The 17,805-nt window shown below is 40.0% G+C and overlaps 1 protein-coding gene across 7 annotated transcripts in view; it reads right to left on the bottom strand.

The window, feature by feature from the left end:
- The window catches only part of psd3l (pleckstrin and Sec7 domain containing 3, like), a 120,466-nt gene that overhangs the window by 66,006 nt on the left and 36,655 nt on the right, over positions 1-17,805 (bottom strand). For 2 of the 7 annotated variants that reach the window (XM_077243367.1, XM_077243369.1), the window contains exon 5: positions 1,979-2,170. In XM_077243367.1, the coding sequence (XP_077099482.1) occupies positions 1,979-2,170 (192 nt within the window). Of the gene's footprint in view, positions 1-1,978; positions 2,171-6,927; positions 7,217-14,451; positions 14,670-17,805 lie in introns of those variants that run through there. The other 5 variants (XM_077243368.1, XM_077243370.1, XM_077243371.1 and 2 more) reach the window with 4 other exon arrangements.

Raw genomic sequence — 17,805 nt, 5'->3', positions numbered from 1 at the left:
GGCAGCAGGAGAACGAGGCAGCAGAAGAGCGAGACAGCAGGAGAGAGAGACAGGATGAGAGAGACAGCAGGAGAGAGAGGCAGGATGAGAAAGACAGCAGGAGAGTGAGACAGCAGGAGAGAGACAGGATGAGAGACAGCAAGAGAGTGAGGCAGCAGGAGAGTGAGGCAGCAGGAGAGTGAGGCAGCAGGAGAGTGAGGCAGGATGAGCGTGAGACAGCGGGAGAGTGAGGCAGCGGGAGAGTGAGGCAGGATGAGAGTAAGGCAGGATGAGAGTGAGGCAGCAGGAGAGTGAGGCAGCAGGAGAGTGAAGCAGGATGAGAGTGAAGCAGGATGAGAGTGAGGCAGCAGGAGAGTGAGACTGCAGGAGAGTGAGACAGGATGAGAGTGAGACAGCTGTGGAGGCGATACTAGAGAGCACACTGGAGTAATGATGCTCTCCTCTGGAGGACTGTGTCTGGCACTGAGAGTGCTTATGAATATGGATGAGTGCCTGTATTTTCAAAACTGTATTTAGTGTGTGAGAATGTGAGGGCTGAGGGTTTTTAACTGCTCCAGTGCAGTCACTGACTTGAGCTCACACACACATCTGAGAACCATATCTGAGAAAACACTGAGCACAGTTTACCACAGTAAGAAGATGACTTAAATTAAGCTGTTTTGGATGCTCTCATACAGGCTATGCAATTTATGAATCCCATTAATTAGCTTGTAGTTACAAGATCTTTGTTAATAAATACGGTGTCAAATTTGTTTTGAAGGCATGGACAGAGCTGTGCCAGTTTAAAAATCAAGTGGGAATACAGTGAATTGGGTACAGTGAAACAGGTGTCTGAAGTGTAAATGTGCGGCAAAATATGTATATAGAAACATCCACGCACCATTTTTTTTTTAAATCTGGCATAATTATGTGGACTGTGCCTACACACTCTTTTATTGTGAGCAAATTGATGACCTGGGAATTCTTTTAAACATGCTATTTTTTATTTTATGCTTTTGGCCTATTTGTGCCTTTATTGTAGCCTGACTACGTCAGACTTCGTACTTCCGCTTAATTTCAATTTGCTTCTGTACTTAGTCTGAGACATCGACATATCTCTCAGTTTTCCTCCGGCCTAAAAACAGCCAGCTAATCAACGAACAGAGGGTGGGCTGAGAGCCGTGAAATAGACGGCAAGCGCCGAGTTTAAGATTGGGGAAATCGAAAACGACCGCGGATATGGAGACGCAGGACGCAATTCGCACTTTTGTGGAGAATATTCCTGGCATTTCCAAACTGAGGGCCGAACAACAAGAGTGTTTGGTAAACATTTTGAATGGAGGTGATGTTGTGGCCCTACTCCCGACAGGTTTTGGTAAAAGTTTAATTTATCAAATATTACCGATCGTCAGCGAGAAACTGGGGAGGCCAAAGACTGGCAAGGCGATAGTTGTGATTGTGTCCCCCTTGGTTGCACTCATGGAGGATCAGGTTAAGGAGGCAGCAAAACTCGGTCAGCCATGTTCACTCCGGTATTTCGTTCGATGGTTTCGTTTTCGCATCATACATGTGTTTACAGTGGAAGTTCGATGCGGCTGAGCTGGCGCATAACACACGTCATAACCAAACGTTTTGTGATTGACTTACGGGTAACCAATGATTTTATACTTCAGACAAGCACCCTGAAGGAAAAAAATCAGGGCGCGATGAGTTGGTTTCTGCAGTGGCTTTATCAGAGAGACATCATAGAGAACACGGTGAAGTGATACAGAAGTGTAATCTGGTCAACAAACCCAAAACTACCTGCAAACCAATCATACTCAAAGCATGTATTTCTACATTTCTACTCAATCTACAGGTATTTCTGCAGGTTGTCATTCTTCAGATTCAAGTTAGAAGCTAATGTTTCCATATTCCTCTGGTTTGTGGTTATAAAACAGGTATCTAATCAAAAAAAGCTGGAAAACCCCGAACTGAATCTATGACTGAAAGCACTCACTTCTTGCCCAGGTGTTTGGCCACATCGGAGCGCCGGAAGCCCTCGAGGTGGTAAAGCCGTCGGGCCAGACGCCGGGCCGCTTCATGGTCACTCCGGCTGCCATTGTGGAGAACATCTGAGTCCTTAAGACAGTCCACAGCATCCATGTCTGAGTCCCAGTCCGACACCACGTCCTTCAGCCCTGCATCGCTGCTACACAACACACAACCGCACATTACACCAGTACAATCACACAACAACTGGCTAGACAGTTAGAAAAAAAAGTTTTTTTTCCTAAGTTTTAGGCCTTGTCCACACTAATACGTATTCATTTGAAAACGCATCTTTTTCTCTCCGTTTTGGCCTTCCGTCCACACTAAGACAGCGTTTTTATTCATGAAAGCAAAGCTTTTTGAAAACGCTGTGCGTTCTGTACTGTGCGTTCACACCACCGCCGGCGAGAGCGGCAAAATATGCTCTCGCCGCCCTGCCAACGACGATTTGTGGACACTCAGATGTAGATCCAATGCTTGGTCTTTTTGTAAACTTTATTTAAAGGGGCCGCACAACAGCAAACTAGCACATTGATCGTTATTTGTGCAGACTGACCAAGTAGGGTATAAGTTCCTCGAGGAATCTTTTAAATGTGAAAGTAAGAAATTGATCGATGGAAAGAACTTAATTATAGTGACATGTTTGCTAATGAAATAAACCAATTAAAAGCCATTTGTGTGGCTTTTGTGTTCATGGTTAAGTGCTAATCTGCTAAGCATTCTAGCACAAAAATGTTGCATATAAATAATGTTGCGCGCCTAATCAAATTCACATGATCAACCTCTCTTCTATTTTGCTTGGGAACTAATGTGGTCGGACTCAAAGTTTACAGGACTGCGTTCACTGCAATCCTCTCAACATTCCCTCTGGTTGCCATTGAACCACGCCGTAGCTCATTACCATAAAGTTGACCTGACTTCAACTGTCCTCGACGCTCTCGCCATCCAAGACGCGCCGCCGGCTCACAGAGAGAATGAGTGACTTCCGGCGGTGTGAACCCAGTTAATCATGCAGACTGTGCACTTTCATTGTTTTAAGCCACATTTTATTTACCATTTTGATTGAGATGATTTTGTCTTGCTTTGGTGTGATATTGTTTTGAAACTCATAAAGTATATAAAAAAAAACATCTCAATCGGTTCATCCACTGAACTCTGTAGAGAACTTTTTGGAACCGTCTGATTACTCTAACAGTAACAGACAAATCTGAAATCAGTGTCTAGACTGCATCATCAGACGCATTTCACCAGAGAGAAACAAATGCAAAGCCAAATCCACAGGCTGACGATACAGAAGACCAATGTCACCACAGGCCTCTGCCAATAGAGACGACAGCCAAAACTAATGTAACCATCATCACCCGCTGTCCTCCCACATCAATGACATCATCCAAGATCTCAGTCCAATCTGTGCTCTTCTGTTCGGGCCACTGAGGGATAATACAGACAAAGACGAGCTGTGTCATGAAGGACAGCATCTGAAGAAGGTTATGCTCATTCACACAGAGACGTGACACTGAGATGCAACGAGGAGGCTGAGTGAACAATATGAATGACCATGAAAACTTTAATTAAATAGTATTGTTCACAGAGGTTGGTTTCTGAAGAGCTTGTTTGTAATTCATTTCATCTAATATTTACTGTATTAGTACAGCATCAGCTTTCCTCAACTCCTCACACAACAGTGCCATCTGTTGAGTGCCTGAACAAATGACATCAAAAAGGGAAAGAAGTTCCTGATCTACTGTAGAAAGACATGTGTCCGCTCATTGGCAAGAGAGGCAGTTATGCAACCGCTTCTTCTGCTCCTGTATTTTGATTGGACAAGAGCGGTCACTACTTCTTCACTGTATAAACAGAGACACAAAAAAACAAATAGAAATTTCCCTACACTACTATCAGCTTCCCTAGTTTAAAAAAAACGGCCGCAGTAAATGATGCTCATTGTGAAGTGAAGAAAAGTAGAGAAATAAAGTTCCTCACTTTTTTTTAAGGGAAAAAACATTACAGTTGTCCATGATTTCAGTTTAAAACTTTATAAACTTTTGTAGTCGGTCTGTTAGGGATTTAAATGATTTAGGACTAATACTGCACAGATAATGTACCATACATTATACAGAATTAGAAAATAAGATAATTAGAACTTTTTAATTATTGAAAATATAGGGCATATCAATATAGCATACTGATTTACATGCAAACAATGGCACATAAAAATAGACAATGACAGAATTTAAATTGACCTTCATGATATATCCTACAAAACAAAATGATATTAGTATGAGTGAAGAGATTGCGCAGTTTATGAATGTGACGAATAACTCCAGATCTGAGACACTTGCACGAGACTTTAAGACACATTAATGCCATCTATGCTAATCCAGAAAAAAATGTTTAAAGGCATTTTGCCATTTAAACACGTAGTTCATGTGTGAACTGATGAAAAATCAATTTACAGAGACTAACATTAGTTGTAAAAATGATGAAGAAAACGCTGCAGCATTTTACAGTCATTTCCAATCACTGCCGTCTCAAAGTTAGTCGTTTGCTTTGCTGCTGATGTGTGAAAGCAGTAAAAGATTGAAAGCTCTTGCTTGTGTAAGCAGCAAATGTGATGCCTTTACTAATCTGCCAATTTTACAGCAATTTAGCAAGTTTAATGTGTGAAAGCGCAGACACACTTTCTATGAAACAGAGACACACTATATCTACATCTGTTTGTGGCTGAACTCGTTTCTCAATTTTTCTTTCTGCAGGCAATTATTTCTTCAATATGCAACAAATATGCTAATACTGTCTTCAGAAACACAAATTATTCATAATATCACATAAGTACTGTAGAAATACAGTCTAAATACTGTCATCAAAGACACATTAAATGTATTCAACCTTCAAGTGTTTCTCAATGAAGTCAACATTGCTTCAAGCTTTTTAATGTAATGTTAAGTAAACAGTAAAAATGAATTAAAAACAGAATTTCTTTCTTTAGTCTCTATAGTTGTTTGATTAATATTTGTCATAATTAACAGCAGCAGGTCTTTTTAGACTACATTTATTACACTGCTATTCAATTGTGTTTTTCAACCAAGATCTTTTTGTCCTATACCCGTTTATATTTACCAAACCTGTGTGTACAGTAACATGAGTTTGTTACCAATCAATCACTAATATTTTACAGCTGTGATCACACTGATACTATTGGCCAACACTAATCTGATTATCTTTATCTATTCAGAAAGTATCTTGCAAAACTTTTATTCAAAGTCCATCACACTATAACAGTACAGACATTTACATTTTCTGAAATTACAAAAAAAAATTTTTTTACATTGGGATTCATAGAAAACTAATATTAACAGTGACATACAACTATTAGCATTAAGGGCTCAATATCACATCCTACTGGAAATACATTCAAAAAACAAAAAGGATATAATCGATACAAGCACTAAACGCCGGCTCCAGTCTCCAGTTATTAGCGTTTAGGATTTGTTTGCCCTCTTCAGCATTAAGTTCAGGAATGCAAATAGCTAATAAGCATTTGCATAAAGGCAATCCACTGCAGGGTAAACGGTTATTGTGGTGCCGAAACGTGTAGAGTTTGACACAAACACAGCGCTGAGACGAGTGACTGATGAGAGACTGAGATCAAACCTTCTTTTTATTTAAACTTATCCAAAATAATGGTAAAACAGTAAATAATAGTGGACCCAGGTTCAAGTGCCGATCACATTTCTTCTCTTTTCTCTCTACACTATGCTTTACGATAGAAGTAGAAAAACTAGACAAAGGCAAAGTCTTATTTAAAACCATTTGCGCATTTAAAATGCCTTTCTCGTTATTGTTTTAAATATATTTTCATTATGTTGCCAGGTAGTTACACAAGCTACAATACTTACAACAGACACCCGGAGAGGATACAATCAGTATTTTATTTAAATCTTTAAAAATAAGTTTATACGGGGTATTAAATTATGTTTTTGTCATCCATTCTCAAATTATTTAAACATCAGTAAATAATAATCTTAAAGTCAAGCACTGAAATATATTAATATTACCATGACATTTATAAGAGCAAAAGCATGGCAAAATATTAACTTGATTATTAAAACTGAAGCAATAATTCACAGAACTTTGACGTTTTGTTCTACAGCGTAAAAAGAGAAGTGTTTCTGATATTGAAGGTGTTGTAAGACTAGTGTTTCACCACAGGGAGGCAGTCTTAATAGATCATAAAAACATCTGCTTTCACACTATACCAGTCCATCAAAACATCACACAGCACAAATGAATACTGGTGTGAAAACAATGAAGATGTCCAGGCAGAATGTCTCATATCGTCACATTTTTACAGGGTAGTTTACACCCTTGATATCAGCTTCATATCTATCACACACACGCCTCAGCACTTGGTTAAACATTGCAACTAGGCATTAGTGCACAAGTGCATGTGTTTAAAACATAGACTGACGCTCCTTTTCACAACTTTTTGGACAAGTGCAGAGTGAGTGTGTGTGCAATTCACTGTGCCATGGTCAGACACAACAAGAGTATCTAATAATAATAGACAGTAGTGATAATACTCATCCAAGTATGCGTGTTGTGTACATCTCTGATAAACGTTTGACCAAAAGTGTTTTTTAATGAAAAAAAGGAGTTTGTTTCTGCGTTATGGAAGACTCAATGTCATTAACCAAAGAGAGAAATATTAAAACACTTCACTCCAACATTTACCCAGCACACGACGCGACGCGTCACAATAGAACGCAACGCTCCCATTAAAAATGACCTAAGTTGTTGTATGCATAACCCATGCGCGTCAACTATTCACAACATCATCGATTATAATGCGCGCGTTGCGTTCTGATGTTTTGCGTCGCGTGCAGTTATCAAACTTTCACTAGTGTCTTTGTTTACCTGCAGATTTCACGTAAACGTCCAGAGAGCAAACCTCCAGCTCTCACACGGCGCTTTCACGAACATCTCGACGGAGACGTGAGCTCAAACGCGCCGGTAAAGTTCACACATCACCGGTTAAAGTAGGAAAATAAAGCGTTGTTTAAAGTTTAGCGCATACTAGTGTCTGCTGCTCGTCTCTCGACTCCAGCATTTCCCACAAACCCTTGCTTCTGCCAGCCAGACCTCAGAGGAGAAGAAGAAGAAGAGCGGGAACATCCTCTGCAAACTATTCTTCCTCAAACCCACTGAAAGAAGACTGAGGAGGAAAGTAACTAGTATGCTAATGTGTGTGAAGTACGCATGAGTAGATGCTTTAAACATAACCGACATGGCATTACCTACTAAAAGAGTGATTTCTTTTTGTTTCAGAAAGTAGGCTATTCTAGATACATAAATTAATGAGCACATTTCTTTCTTTCTACAGAGATCCTGTGCTTACCAGTATGAAATCACAGTAACCTATAATAATAACAAAGTTTTTTTTTTTTTTTAAAGTCTTTTGGAACTATTTTTAAAGCTAATTTAGTTATTGTTTGGTATTAGAGAAGTGACTTCTGGCATGTGAGAACCACAACTAGAACATTTCATTGATTTTAAGAGCACCACTATAAAACTGAAAGTGACCACACCTCTCCCTCAAACTGGAGCTGAACTCAAGACCTACAGTCAAACCAAAAATTAATCAGAAACCAGATATCATTTTTTTACTAGTGGGTGCAGGACACTAGTTCATTAATGTAAGTGAGGATGGCAAAATAAAGTAAAGTGTGACATATTATACCCAAAAATTCTTCATACAGTGACTACCAGTAAAATGTATAAAAATTTAGGACCAAAAATTATTCAGACACTTTGACCTGACCATGTTTTGCTGAAGTGTTTTTTCTTTAATTGCTAATGCGACCTTTTTACACCACAGACTGAACAAAATGAAGCATTGCTTGGTGATTTGTTGAGCTAAATTGGTATTATCTAATTGTGTGGTTAAATTTAACAGCTGACAGATATTCAACATAATTCATTTTTGAGACAGTCTAACAGAAGGAGGGACAAAACCAGTGAAATATCCACTGATTTGATAACACTGAGTTCTTGTCATATTTTTTTACCATTTTCTAAACTATAGCGAATAACTGTGATAATGTAAGAAAAGTTGAAGGTGTCTGAATACATTTTGGTTTGACTATATGTGAAGGACACATATTCATTTCAAACTAATAAAGAATTAATATGAGCTCTACTAAAGTAAGGGACAGAGAGGCGATGCATGAAGTGCTCTGTGCTGAGACGCATGATGGGAAACAGTGGTGTATGGCTCATGACCACACCATGTTGGGTTTCTGTGAGGCCCTGAAGGGAGTGTCTGTCCAGCTGTGGATCTACAGCACAGAAGACCTTCTGACTGGCCTCAGGACGCTTGTGCAAAACTACAACTGCTGAGAATCAGGGCTGAAAAGGTTGAGACCACGCTAAACTGATACTACAATAAGCTCAAAATTCACAACATGTAATTATGACACTTTAAAAAAAGGGTTGAGAATCAAACAGCAAATCGCGTGAATGATATAACGATAACAACACAGAGGAACGATAATTTTGTTTGAATGATAAAGTGATTGCAGGGTACAGTGCACTGTTCACAAGTGAAACTTAAAGACCAAATTGGAGAACAAACTGGTATGACGTCATTTTGAACAAAATCAGGCCAAAATGAAGTTTGAACTTTGAACTGCCATTGGTCCATGGTGATGATGCGATAGGTGGGTATTGCTCCGAGGCTCCGTCTTCTCCGGTTCATTTCTTCTTTCAGTCCGTCGAGGTCAGACACCAGTAAAAACATGAGCACATTGGACAGCTGCTTTACAGTAGAAATATTAAGAAGTAATTTTAATTGAAAGCTACACTAACACTGTTTTATGTTTAATTGGCAATGCTTCAAAGCAGCAGCTTTACAGAATTAAACAATCTATTGTATAAAGTGGTATATAAATAAACGTGACTGGAGTGCTGAATCGCAGAGCTGCTGCAAACATTTCCACATCACTATATTCAGATGCTACCTGAGCTGATGTTTTCTCACCACTGTCACCGTTTTGTTGCGTTTATTTTGTTATTGAGCAAACCGCACAAAACATGTTTACATCTAAACGTCGCTCTCAGCAGTGTGGACAGCGACGGTGTGTTCGTTAACAGTATATCGCTGTAGAGGTATTTCCAACTTCTTTTTACCCCTAAGCGAAGAAGAAAAACAGCTTTGCCGTGAGTATATCGGCGCCGCTCCACTAACAATATTTAGAATTAGAGCACATTCACATCAGTTTGCCGCTCAATCGCTCAAAAGTTACTGTCAGTATTATTAGTTACTAAAGCCTACAGTTTGCTAGCTAGCTATGCGTTCGTCACGGAAATGCGTATTACCTGGATGCGGTCACGTACAAAACAGATCGGTATCCTTATTTACATTTCCGAAAAACGATCACATCAAGAGGTGGATTCTTTGATGGAGAGCTGAGGATCACCGCAAACACCCGCCTCTGTAGTGATTATTTTAAACGGGATAGTTTTATAAACTTTCGTCAGAGACAAGTGGGAATCACTGATAATCCGCTGTTACTGGTGAATGGGGCCGAACCGACTCTCTCCCGCCTCGGCCTTCATCCTCCCATCACGCCGACAACTGGTGAGTGCTTCCCCCAGCGTTTGAGAGCAGAGACTACTGCTCATTTTTTCAAGATTTTGATAGCCTATTTTATGTACTTGCCGGGTTTTTTTATCATTCAAATTTGGTTGGTTGGCTAATAACACATTTCTCTGTGGTGTGACAAACTCAGAACACATAATTCATTTTGACTTTACAGGGACTTTAATTCAACAATTTCTTCTCTTCCCTTCACTTCTCTGACGCTATTCACGTAGCGTAAATGTAAGCTTCCAGGTTCTACGTCAGACCGGCTCACTACTGTCCGGCTCCTGCGTCAGCATCACACGCATGTGTCGTGCTGCTCACGCGTTCAGCGTCGGAGAAGATACGGAACAGAAGAAATTGTTGAATAAAAAAAGTATTCTCGTCACTTCATAACATTAAGGTTGAACCACTGTAATCACATGGACTATTTTAACGATGTGTTTACTACCTTTCTGGGCCTTGAAAGTGCTAGTTGCATCGCTGTCAATGGAGGCACAGAAGAAAGCTCTTGTATTTTATCAAAAAGATCTTAATTTGTGTTCTGAAGATGAACAAAGGTCTTACTGAGTTTGAAACAACATGAGGGCGAGTAATTAATGACAGAAATTTCCTTTTTGGGAGAACGTACCCTTTAAAGCAACCCAGTAGTAGCATTCACGTATTAATCAGTTTTTTGAATGAATAGGCCCTAGGTTCCATGAATGATTCAATGACTTAGTCACTTGTCACTGAAAAAAAACACCAGTAATGCACAGATTAAAGGGCTGTCACATCAAGCCAATAACTATAAATGATAACTATGAATATCAAATTTTAATAGTCAACTGAGAATTCCACAACCGCTGTAACGATAACGACACAGAAGAGCGGCTGATGAATGATAAAAACATAGACAGCCAATCAGAAATGAACAAGCATTAAAGAGCTTGAGCATTTAAAGCAACAGATGATATAACTGCAGTGCACGCTTAGAATAAACATAATGTTATCGTCCATTGGAGGACACAAACAAACACAGACAAAAAAACACAGTAGGAAAAAAAATTAAACGTAGGCTGATGAATTGTTGGATGAATCATTCACAAAATAGATTGTGAATTTTCACTTCATGCCATTTAAGCATCCTGAAATTCTGTTATCCATTTACATTTTTGGGAATTCAGTTTTAAAATTTTGATTTAATTTTAATTAAAAAACAATCAACTGAAGAATCAGTTGAATTCATAAAACTTTACTAATTTCTTAATTTACTCAAATTTATGCATTTGACTGGCATTGGCAGACAGGGGGAGTGTTTGGGGGAAACAGACCGGTAATTACTGCAATCAACCAATCAGAATCAAGAATTTCAAGGATCATACTATGATTCTTTTTAAAGTTATTTCATGTCATCTTTAGAGGACCACTTCTTGCACAGAGCTCTACAAATATCACAGCATGATCTATATCATGGGAATATTAAATTATTTACTCTCCCATGGTACTACTCAAGCAGGAAATCATTCTTCCACAACACACAGCTGTAATAAAAGGCCATGGAGTTAATTAAATCACAGAAGACTGAAACACAATGAGAAAGAGCAGAGAAAGCAGAACACAAACTGAAGATCACCTGTACAAACAGCCCTGGGTAAGAGAAAGAAGACGCCAATGATGACATTTACCACATCACCATCCTGAGCCAAGAGAGTCACTGACCTGAGAACAGACTAAAGTCCAACCGATAGTAAGGAAAAGTGGTTGTACACTAGTTGACCAGAGCTTCAGAGAGTTTTTCTTCATTCCCTCACACTGAAAGTATGAAGTGAAAGCCTGCATGTGTCAGCCTCCCACCCTTTCCAAACATTCTCCAACTTCCTTATTCCTGCTCCCACATTTCAGCAGCACTAAGATTGACCTCAGATTCTCTCCAGGCGTCTACAGAATGCCGGAATAACAGCAGACGACGACACACTAACTGATACAGCCTGTTCTTACACAGATTACCACAGGAACGCTTCCCAGAGTTTAACAGCAGAAGTCCCTGTAAAAGCACATGAGTGTGTGTGTGTGTGTGTGTGTGTGTGTGTGTGTGTGTGTGTGTGTGTGTGTGTGTGTGTGTGTGTGTGTGTGTGTGTGTGTGTGTGTGTGTGTGTGTGTGTGTGCCCACTATAAGGATCTGTGCAGATATCTGAGGCTGTTTGTGGTGTTTTATTGTGAGATGAGGTGGTGGCTGTAAAACACTCAGCCTTGAGCAGAAGGGCAGGTCGGTGAAATATGAGGCTGATGAGCGATGACTTAGACTCGCTAGAGTCAGCCAACACACACACACACACACACAGCATCTCTCCTCCGGTCAGATCTCACCCGGGTCAGGTGATTAGCAGGGTGTGTGCTGATTCATTCAATCCCAACAGTGCAGTTTAGCCAACAGCCTGATGAATAGAAAAACACACTTTGCCTTTTGCCATAACGATACCCTCATGTCACGATTCGATACATATCACGATACAGAACTCACGATATGATATTATTGCGATACTCCAGAACATATTATAAAAGGTTGTCAAAAAATGAACTGTTGATTAAAATGCTAAATTTGGTGTTACATTGTGTGTGTAAATGAATAGTCTTGGACTTGGTGCTGGAAACCCAAAGCACAGGACAATAGTGGCACATGAATAAAAATATGCATGACTCTGAAGCTGAAAATACAGAATAATTTTACATGAATATGCTTGTTCTCTTTCACTGACTAGATATATAAAATAATGTAGGCTACTTTTTACTGATTACATCAGACATTTGGCATTATCAGGACCCACAAATATTCCCCAATTGCATTATTATACATTATATTTAACATTATATATAGCAGTTTAATGTAGTACCGACACTAAAACTCTGAAAACTTGAATTCTTTTCTCGTACAGAGTGAGAAACCATCAATGATAAATATTGATGCATTTTTGTATTGCAATATATTGTTACCCTCCTAATTACAACTATTTAATTTAAGCTTGGCAATCAGCTAAGTTTATAGTCAAAATCTGCAATAAGAGAGAGCGGCATCAATTTAGCATTCACTCCAATTCATTTCGGAGGCCATTCACACAGCTATCCGATCAGTGTAAATAGGCCCATTGAGACACATTACCCCATTTCACTCTGTACCAGCCTATACATGTCATGACAAAAAACTCACAGACAAGCAACAGGCACATGAATGGTGGTTTACCAGAACGGTGTGTGTGTGGGACCTCCAGCACTGGCAAAAACCCAGACACTGCTGAGAGACACGTCACATGACATCAGCACCTGCCACACACACACTGTGTGCTTCCGAGTGTGTGGCCATGTGGACGTAAAGGATGGCAGAAGTGCTGATCACTGCTTTAATCAGCCATACTGAGAACACGCATGTTCTGAGGACAAGCGCTGAGGAATATAAAGAGCATGATGATTTAGGGTTTGTTTGTCTTAAAATGTCACTAATGTGTCCACGCCTTCACCCTAATACGAGCCCGTTCGTTTTTAGTCCCAATTAAATGACCTGCATTTGCACTCAAGACAGAAATGTTTGTTAGTTCTTAAAGTTATACAGCAATGAATTAACAGCAGATACAGGTAAAATGCATTTCCTCCCAAACAGCCCCATTCCACAAACACACCATTACTTATTCAGAGTAAACACTCACTGGCATTGACTGCATGCTTGTGCATTTAAAGATCTCACTGAAATCGAAATCTAGACAGCTTGTCGTAGACTACATTACAGTAATGATGAATGAAGTTGCTTGTACCAATGACGTCATTAGAAAACTTTATCAAGACTTAAAGCTTTGAATGTTGGTTTGACAAAGCCTTTAACCTGGAAATTTAAAATGGCTCAAAAAGGCTTAAAGGATATTTAAGCCTGATATAGTTTAGAACAAACCAATCACATTTATTGTTGTTCTGCAAATTTTTCACACTGGCGAAATCCAGTCATTAGAATTGAAATCAATATGATTGGAAATTTCACGAGAGAGCGAAACATTTCCCCTGACAGATTTTGCAGCAGGTTCAAGTTGGTTACACAAATTCATCATGTTGACCAACGGGAAGCTGTTCGGTTTGACCGTGACTTCTGTCTGAGCTGTGCTTCATACTACACTATCACTACACTAATGACAATAGACCTTTTTTGCCCATAAAATTTCACAGAATTCGTATAAACTTGAACCCAATGCAAAATCTATGTGGGGAAATCACATGAAATTACAAATTGCTTAAATTACTATTGAAATGACTGGATTGACAAAACTTGTTTGTTTCACTGAAATGTCACTAATGTGTCCACACCTTTACCCTAATACAAGCCTGTTCGTTTTTTGTCCCAATCAAATGACCTGCATTTGCACTCAAGACATTAGTTCATTAGTTCAAGTTATACAGCAATAAATGGACAGCAGAAATAGGTAAAGGTTTGCAGTTCCATGACTCAGCAGTACATGAGTAATGATAATACAATACGAGCAACTTTATATCCATTACTAAACATCAGCTGTGTTTAGAGTTATTATCATTCATGATGTGCTTCAGGATCAGCCCACTGGAGTCGAGCGGGAGGGGAGAATCACACAGACACAGAAATCTTCAACCTTTCAGCTGTAGAGGACATTGACAGCGGACAGACACGAGGGCTGCTGCTGAGACGTCACTGCAGTCGCACTCACTCACACACACACACACACACACGCTGGGAGCTGCTGCACGCGTGAATCGCCACAGCATTTGAGAAGCGTTTGTCATGCAAGCCGAAGGTCAAGACTTACTGGACGGACACACTCTCGGCGTCGGACAGGCCCGGCTGGGAGAAGCAGCCTGACACTACGGAGCCCATGACCGTCAGCTGGCGTATGTGCGTGTGTGTGTGGACACACTCCTGATGCTCGGCTCTGACCTACATGGACACGGCGCTCTGCTTGTGCTTATTCATTACTGGAGCGAGTCTCATCACTACAGCTCAACTCCGGCGTCTCACTCCATCTGCGGGCCGGCCGGGGGCTGGGCCAAACACACGCGTGAGTGTGTGTGTGTGTGTGCGCTTTATTTACATCCATCATGCTCTGGGGCACAAGGATGCAGCCTGCGGTTTGATGCTGCGCCGGAGCTATAAATAACAGCAGGGTTGATGGGTCTGATGATGAGGAAATGTAGCGTGATTTCTGACGAGGACGCATGTTTACTGATCACTGTTGTTATGCTGAGGTACAGTGTCTTTCTCTTGCTGCATGTTGTTGAGTCTCAAATGTGTTTTACAAATTATATTATATCCATATATAAGCACTGATTCAGTTTCTCTTGCCTCATGTTGGTCTCAAATGTGCTTAACAAATTATATTATATCCATATACAAGCACTGATTCAACAAATTATCCACATGAGAGGTTGAATGAATGCAGTGAACAGCCGGTTTAATTAAGTGTATAAGCTGCATTTACTCGCCCATAAAACACACGAGCTTCTTCAATTCTGTGCAGTTTAAACTAGTGGTCAACCGATATTGGTTTTTTGATGGCCAATGCCGATATCTTAGAGAGCAGGGTGCCCGGTGGCCGATATTAAGCCGATATTTTTATATATATACTTTATATTTATTTTAATCAATATTTAATAAATTATAAATAAATTAGAAAACAAATCCTTTAAATAAAAATGCTTATACTTTAGATGGCAACTTCTTGAATCTGCAATCCTATTACAGTATTTTTCACAAAGTAATTTTTAAAAAAAAAATATGAATATGTGAATAAAAAGGAAGTAAACACTGTAACAGGGCACTCAGTAATCTGGTAATTTCGTAATTTTGTGCATATTTTTTCTAATATAGACAAGGTAACGGTATTTTTATTACAGCACACAGTGAAATCGATATGAATATGACACAGTGGGCAACTGGATATAGCACAGCATATTTTAAAATGAAGGATTTAAAGTTTTTTGATCGCGTCTCATGTGAAGCTGATCTTCTGTTCGCATTCACTCATTTCGCACAGACCGACCGTCACTCACAGGAAGACGTTTATGCCGGCTACAAATGCACACTTCACAAGATATCACAGCTGGATTTGATTAAATCTGCAAGGTTTGTGAAATTAAATGTTTATTAGATATTCAGAGATTTGTTTAAATGATGTAGATGTACATTTTCTGAATGTTGACGGTAAATGAGAGTATTTTAGCCTGATGTGATTGCCTTTTCTATTATAAATAATATAAAACCAATGCTTTACTTTTCACCTACTATTTTCTTTCTTTGTTTACCAGTTCTGTCTAACAAAGTATTAGATATGACTGATAGATCGTAAACTAATGAAGACGGAGAAGGTGAGCGCTGTGATCAGGCGCTGCCGTTCTCTTCTCAGGTGCTGGTGTTCTCAGCGCCGCCCGTCAAAATAAGAGTCCCGCTTCCAACACATCGGCCAACCAAAAAAATCGGCCTTGGCGATATATCGGTCGACCACTAGTTTAAACTCAGCTGATCAGTATCTCATTGGTCTTCCGAGTGTTTAATATTGTTCTGTTCACACACAGTTTGGATCTGTACAGGAATCACAACCACACTGTACAAAACATTCATTCCAAATCCACAAAAACTGAATTCACTTCAAATTTGAATATTGTGAACAGAGCCAAACTGAATATAGCTTCTTATGCAGTGACATCACTCTCTTTTGGAAACGATTTTCTTTAAAATCCCGTAACAGGTGTTTGTGTCTTGACTCACTCCTCTGTACTCCATCGTTTCCCATTAGCCCTGTAGTCTCAGGGTGGCAAGATGTTTAAAAGAAATATCTTAAAGGTGCAGTGAGCAGTTTCTGAGAAACACTGTTGATGTTTGAAATCGACCCAAACAAACACACCCCTCCCTTCATTGCTTCGACACCAAAATGCACAAATACGCAATGCAAGAGTGCATGTCTCTCTTGAAGACAAGCAAGATAATGCTTTGTGAAAAATAAAGCAAAGATGACGAGCGAACGAACGAACGACAAGGAAGAACAAAAAATTAAAATACAGTACACATTAGTATATACAAGCAAGAGTATGTTGTTAGTCACCAGCAGCTCCAGGCAAACAATGACACTCAAACTGTCCTGTTACTAGAGCTAACATTACAACAACAGCATAACTTGGTTCTGTAAAACAAAGCAAAACCAATGTTACTCGCGTATGGAGTAGAAACAACACTAGTGTACGTTATCAGGCCTTCCCTATGAGCTCTCTCCAGCGCTGGGCAGCTTTTCTAGTATTAACACGGATCCTAAAGCTCTTGCCTGATCATAACCGTTTATTTCCAGTGATATTCCTCGGAGCTTTTCTCTTTTGTAATGTCTCTCAGCCATCTCTCTTTCTATAGTCTTTCTTCAAATCTTCCTCTTGCTCTCTCTCTCTCTCTCTCTCTTTCCTCCTCGATCATGAGTGAGCACGTCCCCTACTGCTGATTGGGTTACACTCTCTCCTCCCCCATCACAAGTGGACACTCCCCCTACTGCTGATTGGCTTACACTCTCTCCTCCCCCATCATGAGTGGACACGCCCCCTACTGCTGATTGGCTTACTCTCTCTCCTCCCCCATCAAGAGTGGACACGCCCCCTACTGCTGTTTGGCTTACTCTCTCTTCTCCCTTATCATGAGTGGACAGGACACGACCCCTACTGCTGATTGGCTCACACTCTCTCCTCCCCCATCATAATTGGATATGCCCCCTACTGCTGATTGGCTCACTCTCTCTCCTCCCCCATCATGAGTGGACACGCCCCCTATTGCTGATTGGCTCACTCTCTCCTCCACCATCATAAATGGACACATATTGTTGCACTAACTCAGCAAGGTATTGAGGTGCGGGCCATGACAGGCTTTATAAACTAAGACTAAAAGTTTACAGGTAAAGTTGGTAAAGGATGGGAGTGATATGTGCAGATTTTTTATTATATGTAAGGGCTCTTTTATATACTCAGAGTTTTGAAGGTGATGTATAGCTTTGGTGGGTAAGCCGCTATATAAGGAGTTACAGTAGTCCAATCTGGAGGTTATAAATGCATGGATAACATTTTCACCTTCTCCAAAATTAGAGAGGGGTGTATTCGAACAATATTCTGCAAGTGGAGGAAGCATGATTTAA

Source organism: Siphateles boraxobius, unplaced genomic scaffold (assembly GCF_051911475.1).
Source record: "Siphateles boraxobius isolate OS27281-9 unplaced genomic scaffold, OSU_SipBor_1 25, whole genome shotgun sequence".
Classification (NCBI taxonomy): Eukaryota; Metazoa; Chordata; class Actinopteri; order Cypriniformes; family Leuciscidae; genus Siphateles; species Siphateles boraxobius.
This window is presented reverse-complemented; position numbering and strand designations above follow the sequence as displayed.